The sequence below is a fragment of the Bos mutus genome, chromosome 2 (genome assembly GCF_027580195.1).
Source record: "Bos mutus isolate GX-2022 chromosome 2, NWIPB_WYAK_1.1, whole genome shotgun sequence".
NCBI classification, from domain to species: domain Eukaryota; kingdom Metazoa; phylum Chordata; class Mammalia; order Artiodactyla; family Bovidae; genus Bos; species Bos mutus.
This window is the reverse complement of record NC_091618.1, coordinates 1,792,359-1,816,274: the sequence shown is the minus strand read 5'-3', so window position 1 is coordinate 1,816,274 and position 23,916 is coordinate 1,792,359. Positions and strand designations below refer to the sequence as shown.

General features: G+C 53.7%; 1 protein-coding gene across 1 annotated transcript in view; it reads right to left on the bottom strand.

Moving 5' to 3' along the window:
* Positions 1 to 23,916, bottom strand: part of IGSF21 (immunoglobin superfamily member 21) — a 277,958-nt gene that overhangs the window by 32,360 nt on the left and 221,682 nt on the right. Inside the window, exon 4 of the mRNA XM_070379196.1 lies at positions 13,215 to 13,333. Within this exon, the coding sequence (XP_070235297.1) occupies positions 13,215 to 13,333 (119 nt within the window). The remainder of the gene's footprint in view (positions 1 to 13,214; positions 13,334 to 23,916) is intronic.

The window sequence follows — 23,916 nt, the reverse complement described above, 5'->3', positions numbered from 1 at the left end:
CAGGCTTGTCTGACTCTTTTGCGCCCCGGAGGCTGTAGCCTGCCAGGCTCCGCTGTTCGTGGGCTCTCCCAGGGAAGAATACTGGGGTGCAGTAAATGCTCGATAAACACTTCCCGCTCCTATGACTCATAGTTGCAGAGCTGGGTTTCAAATTCACGGCTGAATCCAAGGCCCGTACCCTTGCCCACCCGTCAACTCTCCTGGGAGGTGAACGCTGTTTCTAGTCAGCTTCTGGAGCAGAGGAGCAGTTCTTCAACTGGGGTTACCCAGCCTTCTCCTATTCCCAGTTTGGGCACAGTTGGTAAAGAATCAGCCTGCCAATGCAGGAGAGCAAGAGACGCAGGTTCGACCCCTGGGTCAGGAAGATTTCCCAGATTAGGAAATGTCAACCCACTCCAGTATTCAGGCCTGGATTCCATGGACAGAGGGGCCTGGCAGGCTACAGTCCATGGGGTCCCAGACAGCCGGGCACGACTGAGCACACACGTGCACGCACACACAATTACTGTCATTCACTCAGGGGCGTGGGGGGGTGGGGGGCAGGGAGAGGGCTTGGAGGAGCCCAGGTGTTTGCCCGGCGGCCAGAAGCTCCAGAGTCAGGACCCTGGGGGCATCTGGGGAGAGAGGTGGAGGTTTGGGTTCCCACTCTCTTCCCCTCCGCACCCCAGGACACCTCTGCAGCTCTGGCCAGATTCCCAACTCGCCCCCCACCATCTTCTCCTGACAGCAGCCTGTGCTCTCTGGAGCCCAGGGCCACTGCAGTCGCCTGGGGCTGGTTCTTGTAATTAGTTCAAGCCCAGCAGGTGGCTCATCCCCTCCCATTCCAAGACAGAGGAATGAGCTGATCATTTCTCACCCAGCAGGCGGCCTGGACTACGATGGGGGCTGCAGGGAGGGCTCCCAGTTTGCCTGCCTGGGGACCCCAAGGGATTCTCAGACCAGCTACCTCCCTCCGCTGAATGACCTGCCCCTGGAGCACCATATGCCCCAGCTGCACACTGGTCTGCAGAGAGCCACCGGGGCCCCACAGCCGGCCTGCCCCACGGGCAGGCTTTGGATCCTACCAACTGCAGCCGCTTTCTGCGGGCAGCCTGCAGAGAGGCAGAGCTGCGCTTCTCCGGCTCTGCTCAGGCCTGGGGAGCAGCGGTGGGTCTCTGAGGGGTGCCGGGTCTGCCCAGGCCCTCACTTCCCCCCATCCTACTTGGAGCTGGAGGCATTCCCCCTGTTCAAGTCAAGAGAGGTTCCCGACACTCCAGGGACTGGCCCTGGGGAGGTGCTCCTGTTTTTAGAGAGGAGCACTGGGCTGGGAATCCAGACTCAAGTTCCAGAATCTGGCCTTACTGTTTCCAAGAATAGCTGCACTCATTTACACAAAGCTAAAACAGAGTGACTGTAAGACCCGGCGATTTCACTCCTGGGCATATATCTGAAAACACCAATTAAAAAGATACATGTACCCTATGTTTGCTGCTGCTAAGTCACTTCAGTCATGTCCGACTCTGTGCAACCCCATAGATGGCAGCCCACCAGGCTCCCCCGTCCCTGGGATTCTCCAGGCAAGAACACTGGCATGGGTTTCCATTTCCTTCTCCAATGCATGAAAGTGAAAAGTGAAAGGGAAGTCGCTCAGTCATGTCCGACTCTTCGTGACCCCATGGACTGCAGCCCACCAGGCTCCTCTGTCCATGGGATTTTCTAGGCAAGAGCACTGGAGTGGGGTGCCATTGCCTTCTCCAACCCAATGTTTATAGCAGCATTATTCACAGCAATGCTAAGATATGGCAGCAACCTCAGTGTCCATCAACAGATGAACGGATAAAGCAGATGTGCTTCGCGGTGGAGCACTGCCCGGCCGTCAAGAAGAACGGAACTTTGCCACCTGCAGCCACATGGATGGACGTGGAGGGTATTATGCTAAACAGCTAAATATGCTAAATACTAGAATAAGTCAGACAAACAAATACTGTGTGATGTAACTTATATGTGGAATCTGAAAAACACAGCAAGCGTGAATATAACAAAAGGAAGCAGACTCATAGCTGTGGAGGACACACTAATGCTCACCATTGGGGAGAGGGAAGGGGGAGGGGCAATGTAGAAGAGTAGGGGAGTAAGAGGTGCAAATTATTAGGTATAAAATAAGTACAAGGGGTTGGGGAGAGAGAAATTGGGAGTCTGGGATTAATATACACACACTACAGAAGAGAAAGTGAAAGTCACTCAGTCGTGTCCGACTCTTTGCGACCCCGTGGATTATCAGTCCATGGAGTTCTCCAGGCCAGAATACCGGAGTGGGTAGCCTTTCCCTTCTCTGGGGATCTTCTCAACCCAGGGATCGAACCCAGGTCCCCTGCATTGCAGGCGGATTCTTTACCAGCTGAGCCACTGGGAAGCCCAGTATACACACGACTATATATGAAATGGAGAACAAGGACCAGTGTAGAGCACAGGGAGCTCTACTCAGCATTCTGTAATAACCTAAATGGGAATACACTTTGAGAAAGAATAGATATGCAGATATGTATAACTGAGTCACTTCGCCGTAGACCTGAATCTAACACAACATTGTAAAGCAACTACACTCCAATAGAAAATAAAATTAAAAAAAAAAAAGAAGAAATAAGCTACAAGGATAATTGTACTACAGGGGGAACAGCCAATTTTTATAACAAATATAAATGGAGTATGACCGTTAAAAAATTAAAGAATCTGGTTTGAAAGCAGAGTTCCAGATTTCTCCAGAAACCCCAGGTTCTGGCCTGGCCTCGTGGAAGTGGGCTCAGCCTCTGTCACCCTCCAGGCAGGCCTGTAACCCTCACCAGCCCCAGGGCGAGTGCCTCCTGGTGGGAGAACTGCAGGAAGTGGCCACGCGGGGGGTGCAGGGGTGGGGGGAGGCGTCTCGTGGACTTGTGGCCCCAAGTCCACATCAGAGGGGCAGCAGGGTCACACTGGAGACAGACATCGGCTCAGTGGAATCACAGTCACAGTCTTCTGTGCGTTTCTTCTGAGAGTTTCATCGTCTCAACTCCTACATCAGACTGATGGTGGATTTCGAGTTGATTTTTGCACGTGATGTGAGGGAGCGTCCACCTTTGCTATTTGCGTGCGGCTCTCCGGTTGTTTCAGCACCGTTTTTTGGAACGGACTCTTCCTTCCCCACAGAACTGTCTTGGCATCCTTGTCGAGAATCAATTGACTACAGATGTGAGGATTTCTTTCTGGACTCTGATTATTTCACTCCACTAGAAGAAATTCACCTGGGGCTGGAGAGGGCTATCGGCAGGTTGGGGCGGGGAGCGTGACAGAGACTGAGCTTACTTCCAGGAGGCCTGGCCGGGAAACCATTGACTCATGTACTTTAAATGAGTGAATTATATATTATGTGAATTCTATCACAATACAAATCAATTGAAATAAGAAAACAAGGGGAAAAGAGCACCAGATGTGCTTAATAAAAATTCAGTAAAACATAACTGATGAAAAAGACAAGCTGTGCAAAGTTCATTATCAGCCTTTCTCTGGGGTGGAAGTCATATCCCCCAGCCCCAGGTTTGGAAAAGCTTTTAGTGTGGTTTGGTGCCACTGTGGCCTAGGGTTGCAGAATTCTACCTTTATCTGCCAATTGCACTTGGAAGCCTCTAGAACAGACACAGGGATCCTAAGAGAGAACATTTTATTAATACTTATCAATGCTCTGCCTGCCAGTAGAGTGGAGCGGTTAAGAGTCTGGGATGCACTCACCCCAGCGCTGGCACTACCGGGCCGGGTAGCCTGGGTGAGTGGTATAACCTCTCAGCTTCTTCTCCTGTCAAAAGGGAAGCGGTGGCACCTGCCTTCCAGAGCTTTCGTGACTGTTCAGTAAATTAACTTGTGAAAAGCTCAGCACAGTGCCCGGCAGGTGAGCAAGCGCACCGTGAACAGTGCCTCACGTGGCTGGGAGCCCAGAGTGTGGGCTTTGAAATCAGACAAGTGAAGCTGTTCTGCCCCTCCTGGCTCAGCTACTGTTGTGGGTTTAACTGTGTCTCCCCCCAAAAAGATAAGGCTTCCCTGGTGACTCAGACAGTAAAGAGTCCTCCTGCAATGCAGGAGACCCTGGTTAGATCCCTGGGTCAGGACGATCCCCTGGAGAAAAGAACAACCCACTCCAGTATTTTTGCCTAGTGAGTTCCATGGACAGAGGAACCTGGCAGGCTCTACTCCATGGGGTCACAAAGAGCTGGACACAACTGAGCAACTAACACTTTCACCTCTTCACAAAAGGTGCTGTAGTCCTTACTGCCCGGGGCTTGTGAACGGGACCTTATTTCAAAGTAGGATCTTTGCAGATGTAACCAAGTTAAAACGAGGTCACGATAGATGAGGGTGATTCTTCATACAACACTGTGTGTCCTTATAAGACGAGGGAAGTTGGCACCCAGAGACACAGATGTGCAGAGGGAAGACGCCAGGTGAGGATGGAGGCAGACACCGGAGCGAAGCGTTCACAAGCTAAGGATGCTGAGAATTGCCAGCAGCCACCAGCAGCTGGAAGAGGCAAGCGAGGACTCTTCCCTGGAGCTGTCAGAGGGAGCACAGCCCTGCCTACACCTTGATCTTGGACTTCTAGCCTCCAGAACTGCGAGAGGATACATTTTTTGCTCTTTGGAGCCACCCAGGTCAGGATCATATGTTACCCGCAGCCCTGGGGACTCAGCAAGGTCCCCAAACTGCTTCTGCATCTGTGCCATGAACTGCCTCCCTCCACGAGCTGTGTCTTCATTTCCTAGAACTATGCTTGGCACCCGGGAGATGCTGAGTAAGCAAGTGGTTGTAGAATTGGTCGCATGAAAGCATGAAATCCACACGGCTCAGGCCTCACCTTCTCGGAGGGTCATCTCCTCAGCTTCTCAGAGAGACCTTGCTGTTCACTCTGTTTACAACAGCCCCGCTTCCCTCTGCTTTGCTTGACTGCCTTCTCACACATTGCAGTCCTGGCTGTCTACTGCTCGTGTCTGCTTTCCTCCCTGCACTGTCTGTTCCCGGAGGACTTGGAATTTTGTCTGTCCAGCTACGGAAGCGGAGTTCCCATACATCCGATAACGCCTGGAATGTACCCGGTGTCAATAAATATTTAGTAAATAAGTGAATGAATGAAAAATTGACATTTAAAATGTCTGTCTGTATGCACAGCCAAATCACCTTCTAATATACCAGGACTGGAAAAGGTCAGTTTTCATTCCAATCCCAAAGAAAGGCAATGCCAAAGAATGCTCAAACTACCACACAGTTGCACTCATCTCACACGCTAACAAAGTAATGCTCAAAATTCTCCAAGCCAGGCTTCAGCAATACGTGAACCGTGAACTTCCAGATGTTCAAGCTGGATTTAGAAAAGGCAGAGGAACCAGAGATCATATTGCCAACATCCATTGGACCATCGAAAAAGCAAGAGAGTTCCAGAAAAACATCTATTTCTGCTTTGTTGACTATGCCAAAGCCTTTGACTGTGTGGATCACAACAAAGTGTGGAAAATTCTGAAAGAGATGATCTTTGAAAGAGAAACCGATATGCAGGTCAGGAAGCAATAGTTAGAACTGGACATGGAAAAACAGACTGGTTCCAAATAGGGAAAGGAGTATGTCAAGGCTGTATATTGTCACCCTGATTATTTAACTTATATGCAGAGTACATCATGAGAAACGCTGGGCTGAATGAAGCACAAGCTGGAATCAAGATTGCTGGGAGAAATATCAATAATCTCAGATATGCAGATGACACCACCCTTATTGCAGAAAGAGAAGAAGAACTAAAGGGCCTCTTGATGAAAGAGAAAGACAAGAGTGAAAAGATTGGCTTAAAACTCAACATTCAGAAAACTAAGATCCTGGCATCTGGTCCCATCACTTCATGGCAAATAGATGGGGAAAGAGTGGAAACAGTAACAGACTTTAATTTTCTTGGGCTCCAAAATCACTGCAGATGGTAATTGCAGCTATGAATTTGAAAGATGCTTACTCCTTAGAAGAAAAGCTATGACCAACCTAGACAGCATATTAAAAAGCAGAGACATTACTTTGCCAACAAAGGTCCATCTCATCAAAGCTATGGTTTTTCCAGTAGTCCTGTATGGATGTGAGAGTTGGACTGTGAAGAAAGCTGAGCACCGAAAAATTGATGCTTTTGAACTGTGGTGTTGGAGAAGACTCTTGAGAGTCCCTTGGACTGCAAGGAGATCCAAACAGTCCATCCTAAAGGAATTAATCCTGAATATTCATTGAAAGGACTGATATTGAAGCTGAAACTCCCATACTTTGTCCACCTGATGCAAAGAGCTGACTCATTAGAAAAGACCCTGATGCTGGGAAAGATTGAAGGCGGGAGGAGAAGAGGATGACAGAGGATGTAATGGTTGGATGGCATCACCGACTCAATGGACATGAGTTTGGGTAAACTCTGGGAGTTGATGATGAACAGGGAGGCCTGGCGTGTTGCAGTCCGTGGGATCGCAAAGAGTTGGACACGACTGAGCAACTGAACTGAACTGAACTGAGTATATCTGAACAAAAGAAGACATTCTGGCATTGTGTTTACCAGACAGGAAGTTCAGTACTGGACTGTCCATGTCACACGTGGACGCTGACCTGGATTTGGACCCAGGTCAGCTGGACTCCAAGTCCAGTGCTCTGTTCAGAGGGCCTGAGTAGTGAGGGGCCCTGGGTAGTCGTGGATGGGAGAATGGCTTCAGGGGCTTGGGTGCAGGAATGGAGAAGCGGGCAGGGTGGGGGCACTGATGGGCGTGCTCTTCCCTGCCCCCCACTCCTGCAGGCCCCTGAACGAACGAGAGCCACACTGGGTTCTGAATGCAAGGTGCTCCCAGCTGGGGGGCAGGCTCCGCAGGGTACTCGCTCTTTGTTCTGCACTCCCTGCCCCCTCACTCCCTGTGCTCGCTTGGCACTTTCATCACCAACAGTCCTTGTGCCAAGGTCAGCGGCTCAGAGAAGCTGTTAGGAACCTCAGCTGTGGTCTTGGGCAGGCCTGCGGGGGGGCCTCAGCTCTGGCACTCAGGTGGATGAGCCCGTTAACTTCCCAGAGCCTCCCTTTCCTCATCTGTAGAATGGGGATGACAACACCTGCTCTGAGAGGCACTCGTGAGAGTCACGCGATGAACCGTAGCTTCAATACTCAGGGCACAGGGACGGGCACAAAGGGCTTGCCTGCTGGGGGCCTTGATTCCTGGCTCTGGGTTTGAGGCCCCACGGAGGAAGCTCTGCCCGGGGAGGGCGGCCCAGAAGCCCTGTGCCTCGGTCTTGCGGCAGAACCACAAGAACAGCCTCTTCTGCTTCGGCGGGTGGGGGTGTCTGGGCCCTTCAACATTTAATTGATTGTAACATCCCAGGCTGAACACGCTCCCCTGCATGACCTACACCCCCAAGAAGAGCCTCGTCGAGCCTTCCGTGACTGTGTATAATGTGTTCCCGGGGCCCAGCACGCAACTTTCAAATTGGCTTACAATTTATCTGCGGCTCGGATAAAAACATTTTAATGACTGTGTGCAGTGCGAACCCTCGGTGTCGCCCATGGGGCTCCCAAATGTCTTTCCCCTCCACAGAGCGGGGGTGTTATAGGCGTGAAATTACAGCCGCGCGTGCATTTTGATCTCCACCCCGAGGCCTCTGGAAACAGCTCGTTAGAATGCTCCAGACGGATGCCGTCTTGGTGGTGGCAGACCAGGACGCCCGCCTCTCCCGTGGACCCGCTCTGGGCTTGTGAGGCTCGTGCAGGCAGGGGTGGATGCTGCTCAGCGCCTTGGTGCCCCGCTCACGGTCCCCCAAATGGGGCAGGAGCTGTCTTGCCCTGCTGTTGGCTGCCACAGCCCTTAGGGTCCCTGGTGGCTGAAAGGAGACCCCAGCTTCCAATGACCTCCACTTGCTCGGAGGTCACTGTGTCCATGCGTGTGACAGAATGGGATCTTTCTACGTCGTGCCACGGACGGGTCAAAACAGTGAGTCGGCTTTCATTTCTGAAAGCTGCCTGTTTAAAGAAGAGAGTCGTGGGGGAGGAGGGGGACACAAAATTTAAACCTTTCTAACTGTGCCTGATTTTCAACTGACATGAACACTATTTATGGTGACAGATACTATTTTTATGTATTTATGTATTTACGCATATTGAAGTATAGTCGATTTACTCTGAGAGAGTCCAGGGAGGCTCCCTTGGACTTGAGGCGTCTAATTCTCATTTCCTCTGCAGGAGCCCCGGAGAAGGAAATGGCAATCCAGTCCAGGATTCTTGCCTGGAGAATTTCACGGACAGAGGAGCCTGGTGGGCTACAGTCCATGGGATTGCAAACAGTCTGACAGACTGAGCAACTAACACACACACACACACGCACTGTTTTTCAAGAAATTATTATTATTGGCCACACTGCACAGCTCCTGGATCTTAGTTCCTCAACTCGGGACTGAACCCAGGCCCTTGCAGTGAAAGCACAGAGGCCTAACCTTTGGACGGAACCAAGGAATGATTCGATTTACACATCACTGTGTTGTGTTAATTTCTGGGGTACGGCGAAGTGCATCAGTTACGCACACACATACACCCGCTCCTGTGGATGCACATACACATACGTATATATATGGATGCGTATGTGCATATTCTGTTTCATGCTCTTTCCCATTATGGTTTATTGCAAGATGCTGAACATAGCTCCCTGTGCTCTGCAGTAGGAGGGCTGCTGTGTCTCTTTTATGTATAGTAGTTGGCAGAGAGGTACTGTTTATGGAACGCTCAGACTGTGCCGGGGCTCAGAACCTTCTATACTCTGAATTATGTCATTGAATCCTCGCCGTCTTGGCTGAGCAAGCCACTCGCTTCTCTGCGCCTGGGTCCACGCAGCGTGCACAGTGCAGGCTCTGACTCGTGGTCTGATGCGGCCGCTGGGTCACAGGAGATGATACGCTCTACACTCCCTACACTCAGCGCCTCGGTCTCTTGCAGCCTTTCCCTCTCCAGTCTGGACCTTGGTGAGCCTCAGAAGCCAAGCCACTCCGGGGCTGGGGCAGCCACCAGTGGGGTCTTTCCTCTCTGAGCCTCAGTCGTCTCATCTGGGAATTGGGGATACCAGCAACCCTACCCCTTAGGGACTGTTGTGAGAATCAGGAGAAAGGCTCCGCTGGAAGTACCGTGGAATTGGGACAAACTGGTCAAGGGTGAGGTGTGGCTGTCCTTTTCAAGGTTGGGAAGTGTCCTGGCTCCTCCCAGGACGGGCAGACCCACAGGAGGGTGGATAGACAGGGTGGGCCGCCCTAACTCCCAGGACCTGGGCCCCCTTTCCAAGGAGCACGGTGTACACAGCTGTGAGCATTCACTTCTCAGACTGGCTTAAGGCTCTTTGGAATAAGAAACAGTGGACGAGACTTCTCTGTGCCAGGGCTAAAACCAGGGGCCAGGAGGAGGCAACCACATCCATGTCTGAGAGCAGGCATGCCAAGATGGTGTGCATAAAGACAGTGAAATCAGACCTACTGAGCCTCCTGGCCACCTCAGGCTGGGCTAGGTATTTGCAAACCTTTTCTGATTTAAACCTCACAATCACTCTAGGAAGGAGGCATCCTTACCCCCATTTTACAGATGGAGAGACTGAGGCCCAGGGAGGCCAATGAATCCGAGGTCACCTGGTGGATCTGGGATTCAGATCCAAACCCGCGTGTCCTTATCTTGTATGTGGAAGGGATGGGGCATTCTCCCGTGTCTGGGGGCAGGTGAGAGTCAGAGGAGGAAGGAGAAATATATTTGCCTATAAATAAGAGTAGCTGCTGATACATGTAGAGATAATAATACCAACAGAGATATTACAGAATGAGTGTTTTTGGAAGACTTAGAGGTTTAGGCCGGCGGTTCTAGAATGTGGTCCTGGCACTGATATCATCAGGGAGCCTGTAAGGAATGCAGATCCCCAGGCCCTGCCCAGATCTGCTGAATCAGGGGCTGTATCTTCATAAGCCTGCCAGGTGCTTCTGACGCTCATTCAAGTTTGAGAACCGCTAGTTTAGACTGTGGGCTTTGGCCTCAGATGGCTGTTACAACCCTAGATAAATCATTTTCCCTCCCTAAGCCTCCGTCTCCTCTTATAACAGGGGTCACAACATCTCCCGGCTCCCAGAGCTGTCCCTAGAATTCCGTAAGAAAACGTGCATGAAGCAGGAGGGTCACCCACCATCGGGCACGTGCCAGGGTGGGACAGGGTATCCAGGCCTGTGGGCACAGTGAGCACCGGCGAGCCTGACCCATCGGGGGTAACAGGGCTGGAGAGACTGGCGACAAGCACGGTGGTCTCTGAGCAGGACGGTCAGAGGATGGACCGAGATGGGGGAGGCGGCTATTCTAGGGCAGCCCCACCTGGGATGCCCTGAATGTCCAGGGGTCAGAGCCTTCCTGGGGCACTGGGGTGGGGAGGGTGGCATCTCTTGCCTGCCCCTCTCTGGTCCCTCCTGGTAGCTCAGCCTCCTGCTCGGTAACTGGGGTCTCAAGAGCTGTCTGCCCATCCCTGCTTTGACCGCCACCCGCCCTGGGAGAGGCCCAGAGGCTTAGAGCCTCTGCCCCCAGAGCCTGCTGGGAGCACACCGCCGGGCCAGCTGGGCACCCCGGGCTGGGCCCTGAGACCTCTGCCTCCGTGGGAGCTGGCGGGGGAGGTGTAGGGCTACCTCCCTCCACTTCCTCACTGTGCAAAGAAGGGCACCAGGCCCAGGGGGGCAGGAACCGGCTCAGGATCCTTCGGTGAGCTGGTGAGACCATGTGCCTCCTGGACCGTCTACACTGCCTCAGTTGAACCATCTACACTGCCTCCATCTGTCTACACTGCCTCCATCTGTCTACACTGTCTCAGCTGGACCATCTACCCTGCCTCCATCTGTCTCACCGCCTCAGCCAGACTGTCTACACCGCCTCAGCTGGACTGTCTACACTGCCTCCATCTGTCTCGCTGCCTCAGCTGGACTGTCTACACTGCCTCAGCTGGACCGTCTACACGGCCACACCCGGACCGCCTACGCTGCCTCCATCTGTGCAACCCAGCTGGCCTGGGAGTCAAGAGGCCTGGGTTCTGACCCCAGCACGAAGTGGCCTGATGTCACAGGAGGGCTTCGTGATCCTCGCTGTGTGCCTTCAAGCAAGTTGCTAGCTCTCTCGTGCCTATCCATATCTGTGTCTGCGAGACAGGGGTAACGAGTTCCTCCCCTCGGGTTGACTGGGAGGTCTGGAAAGCACTTAAGTGCATGGCCTCCAGGAGCCCCCTTTCTAAACCAGCCACCACTCCACTTGTAGTGACTCTTGACCCCATAACCCTGCGTGATTTTCTTCTCAATATTCATCACTATCGACAGTTGTCTCGTAAGTGGCCCCAGTGGCTCAGTGGTAAAGAACACGCCCGCAGTGCAGGAGACGCACATTTGATCCCTGGGTCGGGGAGCTCCTCAGGAGAAGGAGATGAGAACCCACTCTGGTATTCTAGCCTGGGAAATCCCACGGACGGAGGGGCCTGGTGGCTACAGTCCAGGGGGGTTTAAAGGGTCAGACACTGAGCGACTGAGAGTGAGCCCACAGTCATCTCACTTACCTGTCTACGCTCATGTTTTAGACTTGCCTCATGCAGCGACTTAGCGACTAAACCACAGCACGCACAGATTCACATTCCCCAAGGACAAAGATGCTTCCTGCCGAAAGCGTGTGGCCACTGCCTGGCACATAGTAGGTTCCCAACAAATATCTGATGAGTAAACAATTGAGAATATGGCCCTCGTCAGACTGGGAGCCCCTCGATCGGACAAAGAGTTTCATTCCTCACTGGCTTCCTTGATGTGACCAGCTCGGGGCCAGACGCTGAGAACATTTCTTATTGAAGTACACAGGAGCTGTTCCGTGGGTGGGTGACTGCAAAAGGGGAGACTTCCCTGGCGTAGCCCCTCCCAGCACGGCCCGACCCCCGGAAGCCAGAATACACAGTCTGCCACTCTGCGGGCTTCGGCGTCCCTCTGGAGGTCGGGCCTTTGGAGGTTTTCCGTTTCCCAGAAGCAGTCACTTTCCACGGGGCCTCTGTGCTTTCACTGCTGGCCCGAGTACAGCAAGCTTTGTTTCCCTGATATATGTCATTGGATGAGGAAAGCAGGGAACACACAGTCTGGAGTCAAGACCACATGCCTAGAATCCTGGCCGCAGGGCTGACCCAGAACTCAGGAGTGCGCCTGGCGAGACCGCCAGTGCGGCAGGGGCTTCTGAGACCACGTGGGAGAAGGCTGTGTTTTACAAGCTGGGAAACTGAGGCGGGGTATGGGGCCACACCCACCAGAGACAGGCGCTGGTACGCTTGTCCACATTTTACAGATGGAGAGATGGAGGCACAGACGCAGGGTGGAGACCCAGGAACGCCGACGTCCAGTCTAGCACGCTCTCTAACCTGCCCGCCAACGTGTCTGTGCTCTGGGAAAGGCCTCGGGAAGCACACGGAGGGGACATTCTCTCTGCAGTGCGTGTGCAGCCTCGCTGAGGTGCTGTCTCAATCCCCTCCCGTGCCCCCCAGAGGCTCCCGGAGTCTCACCCCGCTGGGGAGGGTCCACCCCCCATTGCACTTTGCCCACAGGGTTTCCAGGAACATGGCTCCTGGCTTCCACCTGGAAAAGGGTCCACACAGCTCAGCATCTCCTCCCTGTGACCTCAGCAGGTCGCAGAGCCTGGAGCTGGGAGGTCCATGATGTCCCACTTGGCCTGCATCTCACTCCCATCTTACAGAAGGGGAAACTGAGGCCCAGAGGCCGCTGCAGGCTGCTGCCCCCCGGGAAGTCCCAGAGCCCTTTCGGGTCCTCTTTCATCCTAATCAATGTATCAGAGCCTCTTCAAAGCACCGAGTCCGGGTGCATGGGTGGTCTCCTGGTAAAATTCTTGCCCGCCAAATTGCGAGTCCACGGGGCTCCAGGGATGAGGCTGAGCCCTGCCTCCCTAAGGCCCGGGTGTCAGTGCTGGAAGGAGAAGAGGTTCCTGGGAGGCTACAGGTCACGCCTGGGCACGGCCGGCCTCGGGCCCTCAAGGGCAAGCCGAGGCGAGAAGAGGGTCTCCTGCCAGTATGGCGGGCATCTGGGCAGGTGGTTCCCGGGCCAGCCCCTCCACGTGCCTGTGTACACACACGCACTCAGGCACACGTGCACACACGCGGCGACACCAGGGCCCACAGCCCCGCACTCACCCATGACGTTCAGGAAGATGTTGCCTGACGCCAGGACCACCTTCTCCCTGGTGGCGCGGTCGTAGATGCCCACGTGGCACTCGTAGGGGCCGTTGTCGGAGACGCGGACCTCGGGCAGCCTGTGGGTGGCACAGAGGAGCAGAATGGAAACCCGTCGTCCGGGGCCGGAAGTCACAGCACCGAGAAGACCAACCCCCAAAGCCCCACCGTCCAGCGTTCTCTCAGCAACGCTCCTGGACCCACCAGCGCACACCCGCACCCTGCTGGGAGCGGGAGCAACTTCACGGAACATCGATTGCACCCAGGCCCTGTGCCCTAGGCTCCGGAGGGTGAAGGGGTGGCCTGCAGTGAAGATTACATGTGACGATGTGACCTCAAGACCTCTGGAAGCAGGAACACCGCATTGAGATGGTCGAGGGGCCACTGCCTGTGGTTCCTGGATGCTGTGATGCCTGTTGGGGAGAGGGGGCTTCTGGCAAGTGAGATCTGGACACTCGGAAGGGGAGAAGCTTTGACCTGGAGCTCAGAGGCCATGCAGCTGCGACGGGGAAACCCGTGCGTCCTGGAGCGAGTTCCGGCCTTCTCTGGGCCTCATGGAGCACCCAACAAGGGGCCTGTTCTGGCCACGACAGAAGGAAGGTCTCTGCGCTCACGTCTTGGGGGTTCTCACGCAGCCGCAGAAAGCTCCAAGAAGAAGCTGATGCTCAGGGAACCCCAGGAAGTGCCAAGCACAGGGCCCTACCCGTGACGCTGGCCCTGCGGTCCTACCAGAGGCCTGGCGGGGCGAGAGGGTGGTGGCTAAGGGCGGGCGGAGGCTCCGAGGCCCGCAGGCCTGTCCCAGCCCTGCTGGTGCCAAGGCGTGTCCTTCAGTCAGCCTTCACACCCAGCCCCGCGCCAGCTCAGGTCGCTCTCGGTCAGCCAGCCTCTCTTACACCGGCTGCTTCCGAGGCCACGCCTTTCCCCTCTCTCTTCAGCTGTCCCCACCCCCACCTTTGTCTTCCAGCCCCTTGGCCTGTGACTCACGGTCCCCCACCCACACCTCCGCCCCCCCCACACGCACACACACACACACACCCCTGGGCTCCCAGCCTCTCCCCATCCAGGGGTCTCACGAAGGAAGCCAACCCATCTAACCATGGCTCCTTGCTGCCCACCGCCCAGCTCACGTTAGCATAAGCAAACATCTGCATTTCCACAGAATACACGGAGGCTGAAACCTGGTCTACCGACTTGTCACGAAAGGACTTCAAGGATGGGGAGCTTTTCATCAGGGAAGCTTGGTGGGGAAGATGCTGTCTCCCGTCTCGAAGGAAAAGAGCATGGTGACAGCAGAAACAGCGGGGGACTGTTTTCCTCCGGGAACTGTTTTCTTTGTTGGTAACTCAGCTAGCCTGGAAAAAAGTAAAGCGCCTCTCTGCCGGGCAGGGCTGGCAGTGGCAGACCCCCAGAGTGGTGTGTTCAGGTGACGCTTACAGTGCCTGTTACAGAGGCCACTTGAGGCGTAGGTGACGCTGTGCAGGTGACATCTCTGTGAAGACGCAGGCTTCGGGGCACACGGAGCTGGCAGCTACCCAAGCGGTGTAAGAAAATAATAAGGACCCAGCTGACACATGGGTGGAAGCGCACGGGCAACGGCCCATAGGTGGGCTGTGCAGCAGGCGCATTGCTGAGGCAGGGACATGGGCGGCGTGTTTGGGCAGCCACGGCGCTTGTGTTCAGGTGACACACGCAGGTCGTAAAGCCGACCGCGCTGGGGACGTCTGCCTGGGCAGCTGCTTGCCTGGGACTATTCCTTGGATGCTCCTTCTGCCGAGTCCCCTAGCTTCGTGAGCGGTCCTGCCTTCCACCAGGGATCCAAGTGATACTCCAGGTGCCATCCTTGGTATCTCCTGTTTCTCTGCTCCCCTAAACACCGTCAGCGACCAAGTCCTGAATGTTCTACCTCTTCAGTTCCGTTCAGTTCAGTCGCTCAGTCGTGTCCGACTCTTTACGACCCCATGAATCGCAGCACACCAGGCCTCCCTGTCCATCACCAACTCCCGGAGTTCACTCAGACTCACGTCCATCGAGTCAGTGATGCCATCCAGCCATCTCATCCTCTGTCGTCCCCTTCTCCTCCTGCCCCCAATCCCTTCCAGCATCAGAGTCTTTTCCAATGAGTCAACTCTTCGCAGGAGGTGGCCAAAGTACTGGAGTTTCAGCTTTAGCATCATTCCTTCCAAAGAAATCCCAGGGCTGATCTCCTTCAGAATGGACTGGTTGGATCTCCTTGCAGTCCAAGGGACTCTCAAGAGTCTTCTCCAACACCACAGTTCAAAAGCATCAATTCCTCGGCACTCAGCTTTCTTCACAGTCCAACTCTCACATCCATACATGACCACAGGAAAAACCATAGCCTTGACTAGATGGACCTTTGTTGGCAAAGTAATGTCTCTGCTTTTTAATATGCTATCTAGGTTGCTCATAACTTTCCTTCCAAGGAGTAAGCATCTTTTAATTTCATGGCTGCAATCAGCATCTGCAGTGATTTTGGAGCCTAGAAAATTAAAGTCTGACACTGTTTCCACTGTTTCCCCATCTATTTCCCATGAAGTGATGGGACCAGATGCCACGATCTTAGTTTTCTGAATGTTGAGCTTTAAGCCAATTTTTTCACTCTGCTCTTTCACTTTCATCAAGAGGCTTTTGAGTTCCTCTTCACTTTCTGCCATAAGGGTGGTGTCATCTGCATATCTGAGGTTATTGATATTTCTTCCGGCAATCTTGATCCTTGCTTGCGCTTCTTCCAGCCCAGCGTTTCTCATGATGTACTCTGCATAGAAGTTAAATAAGCAGGGTGACAACATACAGCCTTGACGAACTCCTTTTCCCATTTGGAACCAGTCTGTTGGTCCATGTCCAGTTCTGACTGTTGCTTCCTGACCTGCACACAGGCTTCTCGGGAGGCAGGTCAGGTGGTCCTACCTCCTAGACGCGTCCTAAAGCATCCTCTTCCCTGTATCTCCAGAGTCAACCTCTGTCTCACCTGAAATACAGGAGGAACAGTTAACCAGCTTCTCTGCCATGCTAACCTCCTTCTTGATCCTTCTCCAGGTAGAACCCAGATCTTTTCAAATGCAAATGGGATTCATGGCGGTGCCCTACCTAAAGCCCTCCCAAGGCTTCTTTCTGCCCCTCAGGTGAAGACCAGGACTCTTATCTGGGCCAGCAAGCCTCAGCACAGTTGGTTCCCGCCACGCCTCAGCCCTCCTTCCTCCAGGGACACTGGTGTTGCTTCCATCCCTCCCAGGTGCCAAGCTCCTTTTTAAAAACAAACTTTTGATTTTGGAATATTTTAGATTTACAGAAAAGTTGCCCAGAGAACAGAGTTCCCTAACACCCCTCACGTGTCCCGCTTTGTTAACTCCTACACGATCATAGTACAGTTGTCAGACTAAGAACCAGCATTAATGCGTTATTTATTCAACTCCAGACTCTACCCAAATTGCACCAGTTTTCCCACTAATGTCTCTTTTCCGTTTCAAAGCCCACGCAGGATCCATTATCGGTGACACTCACGGTGTGTCGAGCCAGGTTTCTTTTCTGAGTTAGTACTTTTGCTTGCACAGTCTGTTTTCCCGCCAATCGTGCATCTTCTTCCTCTGGCCACAACCTCCAAGTCACAGTTACTTAGAGAGTGGCCCCCTGGACTAGGTGGCCGTGGAGGACTGATTCCTGTGATAACCTGGATTAACAGCCTCCCTGTATCTTGCAAAATGCCTTCATAGCTCTTCCCACCTAGAAGTGGAGTCTTCTTCACTGAAGCCCACCGGGCTCCTCTGTCCATGGGATTCTCCAGGCAAGAAGACTGGAGTGGGTTGCCATGCCCTCCTCCAGGGGGTTTTCCCAACCCAGGGATTGAACCCAGGTCTCCCACATTGCAAACAGATTCTTTACTTGACCTGAGCCACCAGGGAAGTCCTCCTACCTAGAAGAGGAATCTATCTCCCCATTCTTGGCCTTATGACTTGCTTCAGCTAATAGTGGTGAAAGTGATGGTGTGCAAATTCCAAGTTTAAGTTTCAAAAGAATGATCTCTGTCTCTCCCTCTCCACCTACCCCTCTCTCTCCATCCTCTGCCTCTGTCCTGAGGACAAACCTCTGATGGAGGCTGAGAGTAAGCGGAGGGAGGTCCCACTTCCTCAGTTGGTCCAGGCAAGGCCACGCTTGGGAATAAAGCTGGCCAACCCTTAGCCTCCTGAGCAAGAGTACATGGCTGGTGCTTTAAACCATCTGGATTTGGGGCTGCTTGTTATGTAGCAATAGCTAACTCTTACAGCAGGTCTCTGGAGGTTTCTCCTTAGCAGTCCTTGTCTACATTGTAACTTAATGGCTTTCATTAGTGACTCACAGGCATCCTCCTCCCCCACCACACACAGTAAGAATCCATGAAGGCCAGGTCTGCGACTAGCTGGCTTGCCAGTGTGTCCCAGGCCCTGCCCCATGCTTGTCATCGTGGTAGGTACTCAGACAAGAGTTGCAAAATGAGTGGACAGCGAGACCTTCCAGAAAGCCGTGGTGTGAGTCTCTCTCTGCTGCAAACCATGCCGTACCCCCGTCCCCTCCCCCCCACAAAGGCAGATGCTCGTTCCTGTCTGCAGATTCAGCAGCTCCCACTCAGCTTTGATCTGGACCAATCCGCCTCTTCTCAGCGCCTCATCTGAGCCTGTGCCTTCACTGTTATCGTTCTAAAGTGGATTAAGTGGCTGGGAGACCCCCTTTTTCTCCAGATTTGAGTGGCATTGATCTGCATGCCGGCTAGAAGGCCTTCCGCAGATAGCAGGGCCCCGAGGGGCCTGGGGGTGAGGAGACCTACTCTCATCAGCCATGGGCTGCAATCAATAAACCATTAATAACGGCAAAGGTTTCTGGCTAGTTCAGTGTAATACACTTTAGCAGCTGGAGTTTACTAACACTGACAGTGGTTCTGAAGGGCGAGTAACTCTGTGTTTGAAAAGCTGGGCACAGAGACAGCCAGGGCCCCACTGGCTGTCCCCACCGCCCCCGTGGCTCAGGCGAGGCCGGGCACAGCCTGGTTACTGGGGGTCCCGTAGGGCCAGGCCAGGGCCGTAGGCAATCCATGTTGAGCACGGGTATTCACACCTGCTGTGCACTGTGCCCCGCGCTGAGCTTCGGGCTCGGGGCCTGCGCAGGTGCACACAGAGATGCCAAGGACGTTTTCCTGCATCTGCGATTCTTTGTCCAGCCTGTTCCCTTGGCTTGGGCCACTCGTCCTTTCTTGTTCCCACGACAAGCCTCTAGCCCTCTTTCAAAGCCTGGCAGTCGAGTGTTGCTTTGCCCATTCATGACCCCTCTCCGTCAGACAGTTGAGAAGATTATGTGGGATAATTCAAGGGCTTAACTCAGAGCTGATGTGGCTTGAGAGTCCAATGGACCAGAATCACTAGGTAACTAGTGGCCCTTAGGCTTCACATTCAGGTGCTGCCTCTGCCAGGCAGGCTGCCCTGACTGCCCACACCCAGTGCAGACAGAGTCCCTCTCTACCTCCCCAGGCTTGTGTCTGTCTGGAGCACCGACCCTATCCATATCTTGCTACATTGGTACCCATTTGTCTTCCTTCCCAGGGAAGCAGATAAGCTCCTTAGAGGTGAGCCTGGCCACGTGGTAGGTTCTCCGGGAATATCCTCTGTATGAATGAGGGTGGCAGAAGCTACCAGGGCCAGGAGCTGGGCACCTCGGTTCTGGTCTGGGCTCTGCACCTGCCTAGCTGCATGAGGTTGGATAAAGTTCTTTGGCTTCTTTGAGCTTTGGTTTCTCCAGCTCATAAATGAGTGTTACAATACCTGCCTTATGACATTGTAGCCTTTGGGAGGAGCTGATGTTTACAGAGATTTACAATGAGTGGCATTGTGATACCATATCTCCTTGGATCCTTGACACCACCCGATTATAATGCAGTGTCTAAAACCAGCTCTGGTATGTATTATATAGCAATAATATTATCTCCATTGTACAGATGAGGAAACAGGCATCCAGAGAAGAGGGGCTGTGAGGTCACAGAGGGAGTAGGTGGGCGCTGTGATCCAGAACCAAGTCTGATGGATGCCAAGACCCAGGAGAGGTCTTTGGATGCTCCAGTCCCAACCCCACACTGCTTCTCGGATCTTCCTTCCCCAGTAAATTAATTTGAGCTCCTAGAGACTGGAATTTGCCTCCGCTGCTCTTCAGCGTATTTTCTGTTCTGAGCCTCATTACCTTTCCAGGTAATAAGAGCCATCTGCTTCCTCCCTGCCGGGAGAAATGGGATGGTCTTTTATTTTCCTAAATTCCCTTCTCCCACCTCGCGGCGGCCCCTTAATTGCAGAGCCCTTTGTAGTCACATTCTCCACACTCAGTGACTTTACAACTTCCGATCATCCTTCCTTTCCCGACGTTGTCTCTCCACTGGGAAGAGTTCTAGATTCTCCCAGACTGGAGATCGTGGACTTGGGAGCAGAGGGCGGCGCTGGGAGGAAGCAGGCTGCAGAGTTTAGAGCTGCTCTTCCCATACTGTTGGTGAATCAGATGACCCAGTAAGTGACTTTTGCTGAGACCTGAAACCTAAATTAATGAAATGCATATGCACTTAGAGAAGAGCCTGGCGCTTGTCAGATTTTCCCTACGCCATTAAGGGATTAAAATTTTGAAATAAACTCTTAAGCATCTTCTGTGTTTGCAGTGTGGAGTGCATAGCATGGAAGGAGACAGAGCAACAGAGATCTTCCTCGACTTACAATGAGGTCACATCCTGATCAACCCATTAAAAGTTGGAAAGATCAAGCTAAAAATGCATTTAGTACACCTAACCTACTGGATCTCAAGCTTAGCCTTGTCTTAAATGTGCTCAGGACACTACCATTAGCCTATCATTGCTCAAAACCATCCAACACAAAGTCTATCTTACAATAAAGCATTGAATATCCCTGGTGGTTCAGATGGTCAAGAATCTGCCTGCAGTGTAGGAGACCAGGTTCGGTCCCCTGGGTCGGGAAGATCCCCTGGAGAAGGAAATGGCAACCCACTGCAGTGTTCTTGCCTGGAGAATCCCATGGACAGAGGAGTTTGGTGGGCTACAGTCCATGGGGTCTCAAAGAGTTGGACACGACTGAGTGACTGAGCACGCACACCACGCCATGTATACCCACCGCTGAAGCCGTTGCCACAGTCAAGATAGGAAACGTATCGCTAAGATTCTATGTGGGTGACATTTCCCTTTCCTTCCCGTCTTCTTTCAGGGGACGGGCGCTGGCAGGACAGGTGACCCGCGGTCAGCGCCCTCCCTCCACCCTGCGGATTCTGCTCCGCCTGGACCCGCTCCACTTCCAACCTCATTCTTGCCATCACCCTGCCCGAGTCCCCTCCCTGCTGCCAGAGTGGCCTTATCACAGTGAGGCTCTGGCTCTCTCGATTTAAAACCTCCCCATGGCTTCTAGCCACTGGAGGATCGGGTCCAAACCCAGTCTGACCGTGGGACCCTCCTTGATCAGGCCCTGAACCCAGAGAGGAGGAGGGGAGGGTGGGGTGGAGGGAAGAAAGGGGCATGTGGCCTCACATCTCTTGCCAAAATTCAGCAGCGGAATAAGAAGACTTGTAAGAACCGAACTTTGATAGTCTACCCTGTTTCAAAAGCATTCTGTCACGCAGGGGTTTTCGTTTATGTAGACAGTACCTCGTTCCAGGCTAATGGAAAAGATTCAGGTAGCGATTGGTCCTTTGAGGCTCTGCTTTAATGAAGAGATGAGAGAGCCTTTCATTTGTATAACCATTGTTTGCATAGAAACGGAGCTTCTAAGGAGCCTGGAAATAGTTCGTTCTCACAAGTAGGTTAAACACACCCCCCGCAATGCTATTAGCCGGGTGCCTGCCCAGCTGTCCATGATGCTTGCTGGAAAGATCTCAAGTAGAAAGGAATGAAGTTTTACTGTTCCTGCGCCTGCCATGCTTCCCGATTGGCTGCACACTCCCCGAGGCCCAGACCTTGCTTCTCCCTCCTTCCAATACCTGCTTCCTCCCCAGGTTTAAATGTCACGGCCCTGTGACCCTAGAGGCACAATTGCAGCATGCCGTTCGTCTCTGCAGGGCTCTGAGGCAGAGCTAATAGAATCGGCCACGAGGCCTGGCAGCCTTGGGTGCTGCTGGGCTGTTTGCTAACGAGACACCGCTCTCCGATAAAGGGTGGGGTGCGGGTCGAGGCACGTGACCCTCCTGCACACCTGTGCAGTTTACGGAGCCTGGGTGGGAGCCTACGGACAGCCCAGATCTGTTGGTTCGGTCCAGTGGCCCCAGGATGTACCTGCTGTGCCGGCCCCAGCTGCTTCCCCAGCCCCACCACCCAGCCGCCCTCATCACGTCTAACTTTCCCTCCATGGGGCTTGGATGGCTGCAATCACCACCCCACCACACACACACACACACCTCCCCACGCAGTCAGAAACGGACTGGCTGCTGGGGGTAGCATTTGTTGCAACTGGCAGGTCTGAGAAAGCAGCTGTGGACAGGAAAGAAAGGGTGTATCTACATCTAGGTCTTATCTTGGGATGGGATCCTCTACAGGAGACCCTGAGAAGGTCCTGGGGTACTGGGCTCCAATCTGAATGTGCTGGAGAATCCCCTGGGGATATGGTTCAAATGAAGATTCGAGTAGGTTTCTGGGCCGGGCCTTAGGAGTTTCTAAAGAGCTCCAGGTAGGTCTCAGGTCCTCAGCCCTCCTCCCTCTGCCTTGCATCCATCCATCTGTTTAAACTTGCCCTCTCCCACTAGACACACTGGGGAGGCCCCCTTCATTGGCTCCACCAAACCGACAGAACCTGGAGCCTGGAAGGCACCGACGGTATGGTTGAATGGAATCTGCTTGAGATGGATGGATTTTGCAGCTCTGCACGGGTCCTTGAAACCACCAGAGGCTGCCACAAAGCTGGCCAGGTGGCCTCCAACACTCTCATTTTACACTGACCTGACGCTGAATCTCAGTCTGCCTCCTGGAGGTGAGTCTACCCTCAAGGTCAGCCGAGAAGGTGGGACCCAGAGCCTAGATTTGGGTCCAGGGCAAAGGGTCTCATCCCATTTGGCGTGAACTTGGCTAAAGTCACCCAAAATGTTAAGACCTGAGTCTCCCTTGGTTACTGCACTCTTGGGGAAGCTGCCTGTGACCCGAGGAGTCAGAAACATTCCTTCTCCTCCTTTGGACCAAATCCTGGATCTTCTCCTCCGGTAAGCCCTTTCCAGGAGCAGACTGGGGAGACATTCCCCAGGACGGGTGTGCAGCCATGGGGAGTGTGCCAGGCAGAGAGGCTGGTGGAGGACAGAGCTTTCCCCCCAGTGAATGGATCTGTCCTATGGGGACAGGTTGAACGTGGATGAGCCTGGGAGTTTTCCTCCTTAGTACCAGATCTCCTGGTCCAGCCTGGTCTATTTTTTAAATGTTAATTTATTTGGCTGCCCTGGGTCTTAGATGAAGCACACGGGATCCTCTGTCTTCACAGCAGCACACGGGATCTTTAGTTGTGGCGCGTGGGAGCTCGTTCCCTGACCAGGGGTTGAACCTGGGCCCTCTGCGTTGGGAGCACGGAGTCTCAGCCCCTGGACCGTATGGAAGTTCCCAGCCTCGGTCTTAACCAGCTAGCAGGTTCTGGTTTGTCTAAGACTTTTCAGTTTTAGCACTGAAGATCCCGTGTTCCAGGAACCCTTCAGCTTCAGGGAATCAGGATGTCGGCCACCTTCCTTGTAACAAATGAGCTCACTGCAGAGAGTGGCTTGACTCGGTCCAGAGAGCAGCGAGCAGCAGGTCGCGGCTGGAGAGGGCGGGCGCCCGGTGCCAGCTGACCCAGACAGGGCCCTGGGAAACAGACCCAGATGGCCCCTGAGGGCTGTCTGAGGTCGGTGATGGGCTCACAGAGCCCCCACAGGGTGGGGGTGGGGGAACAGAATAGGTTTTCACTGAACTACTGCTGTGATCACCACAAGCTGGAGGCTCTGTGAGTCAGGGTCTCAGAGAGACGGAAAACTCTGGTGCTATTCTACAACACAGAGCTGGAGAGTGCAGGCCCAACTTCACCCCTGAGCCAGGTCGGAGAAGGACGCGTCAGAACTGCTCGAAGGGGCTGCAAGCCCACAGCTGGGGACCCGGCTTCCAGACTGCCGCTCGGGCCGAGGAGCCAGTCGAGGGTCTGGCCAGTCTGAAAGCGGTGGGCTCACCTGGGGACACCTGAGCAGCCCCAGGCAGAGGTGAACAGGGGGACCGGGGGAGAGGAGGGAGAGGGACCTCTGGGCAGGAAACCCCAGAAGCCCCTCCCTCAGCGCTGAGAGCTTTATTCCCTTTTTCTTTGTGTGTTTTCTCCTTCTTTCCAGAAACTGCCTAAACTCTCCCCCCCCCCAAACCTTTAAAAAGCCATTAGCGCGGTTTCCATCCCTCTTTCCAACCTGAAAATGGTTTCCGTCATAAAACCTCTCAGTGGGGATGAAACTCTCTGTGGCTTCTGATCAAACGCAGGCCCAGCGGTTGGAGAGGGAAGATAGAGGAGGGGCCAGGGGAGAAGTTCCAGAACAGGCAAGCGCCCTTCCCAACCCTTCCTGCCTTGGTCTCCACCCTCCACCCATCCAGGGACCTCAGACCCACCTTGGGCCCTGCTCCTGGCCCAGATTTGTGGATGAGCAATTCCTTCCT